We start from the raw sequence: 1,883 nt of genomic DNA on the forward strand, positions 1-1,883 counted from the left end.
TAAATTTATTTCCAAAATTTTTTGACATTATTTTCGGTCAATAGATGAAGAAGAGGATCTCATTATTACATGTTATCATTAAATTAAATTATTATTAACTTTTAATTAAAATTTTGATTATATATGTTTCTGATTATGTAATACTTTTACAAATAAGCTCAAATTTAAATTAAAGTCGGACAAGACATATAATTTAAAAATTACAGAAAAAAGTTTATACCTTACTATCAAAAAAATAAATCCCATAAAAAAAAAGTTAATCAACAATCACATTTTTCTCAAACATATTAACTAAACAATTCTAGAATTTTCTTCTTCACCACCTCTTCTGTTGTAGCCACCGCCACCACCACCACCTTCTTTCATCATTTTTGTTTCCCTTAATTGCACTGTACAAGATGTCCATATAGCTGTTTTCCAAAAAGAAAAAGGCCTTTAATTTCTTTGCTTCAACTGCAATTCAACATCTCATTCTCAAAGCCAAGTTGACAGTTAAATCCATGAAAGTTAAGCTTAGTTTCCCACCATTTTCCTTTCTTTCTTTTTTGTTGGGCCACTTTTAATTACATATATGGATTGGAGGAGCACCACTTTAATTTTTTTGTAACATAGTGCACATGTATGTGTGATGCACCAAAACAAAATCCTCCATGTCCAACATGTGTAATGAATTAACTTTAATTACCACCCTCTCCTCATGAAACTGATTGTGGCAAAAGTGAGAGAGAAAAAGTACTATGCTTTGCCTCAGCTTTCCAACATCTTTCAATGTCTTCAGCTATGTTCTTGGCATCCATGGATGCTCCAAGTAGACCTCTTTTGGTAAAACCAACTGCATAAAGACCATTTTCTCCCTTCCATCCATTTGGGAATGGCCTCTTAGGGTACCCATCTTCCTTTGAGAACATATCCCCTTCCTGAACATAATTGTTTTTATTAAATAATAGAATAAATATCTAAATTAATTTCTAAAAAATTTTAAATGGAATTCTTTGGGGCTAATTTTTTTTTATATGAAAAAATTTTTGGTGTTTTTGTTAAAAATGAGATTATTTAGTGTAATTACGGATAGGGGTAGGGAGATTTTGGAGGTGGAGAGTCAACACGCAGAGTGCATGTTACAATACACAGGATGCGTATTGGATACGTGTCAACAGCTAGGCAATACACAGGATGCGTATTGGACATGTGTCAACATCTTGGCAACACGCAGAATACGTGTTGAACATCCTTTTTTACACATCCACAATAAACAATACTATAATACACTTCAAATATTAATATTCAAACAAAACACTATTTTTATCTCCATATTAAAAATAATTTCTGATCTTGAGGTCCCAAACAAATTTTTATTTACTACAAAATTTTGAGAATTATTCCATTAGAATTATTTTATTAGAATGTATTTTTGAAGATCTAATTATCTAATAATAAATTTTATTAGAAATTTCTTACTCAAGTAATCCAGAACAATGTTAAAGAAATTTTAAAGACTTATTAGAAATTTCTTACTCAAGAAATTTTAAAGACTTCTAAAAAATAAAAATTTGTTAAAAACTAAAATGTCGAAACTAAAATTCTTTGTAACCAATTTAGATGTAGAATCTAAATAATATTACCATAGAATTTAGTTTTGAATGCTTGGTTAAAAAGAAAAGAGGGAAAAGTTAAAGGAGAAAACATTGTAGTGACATACCTTTAACCAATAGGGCACATTGCTTTTGTAACCAGTTGCAAATATAATTGCATCAAAGTTCTCTATCCTTCCATCAACGAATTCCACCGTATGACGTCTTAGTCGCTTGATTCCCGGACGTATCTGCACCCAAAGTTTAATTTCACTTGTTATTTTAATTAATTCATTTTATGCTTTAATTATT

The 1,883-nt window shown here is 29.8% G+C and overlaps 1 protein-coding gene across 1 annotated transcript in view; it reads right to left on the bottom strand.

The window, feature by feature from the left end:
• Nucleotides 122-1,883, bottom strand: part of LOC107648463 (indole-3-pyruvate monooxygenase YUCCA6-like) — a 5,678-nt gene continuing 3,916 nt past the window's right edge. The window contains exons 3-4 of the mRNA XM_016352318.2: nucleotides 1,700-1,822; nucleotides 122-917 (exon numbers count right to left, since the gene is read on the bottom strand). Of these exons, the coding sequence (XP_016207804.1) occupies nucleotides 696-917; nucleotides 1,700-1,822 (345 nt within the window). The 3' untranslated portion in view covers nucleotides 122-695. The remainder of the gene's footprint in view (nucleotides 918-1,699; nucleotides 1,823-1,883) is intronic.

Source organism: Arachis ipaensis, chromosome B06, assembly GCF_000816755.2.
Source record: "Arachis ipaensis cultivar K30076 chromosome B06, Araip1.1, whole genome shotgun sequence".
NCBI classification, from domain to species: Eukaryota; Viridiplantae; Streptophyta; class Magnoliopsida; order Fabales; family Fabaceae; genus Arachis; species Arachis ipaensis.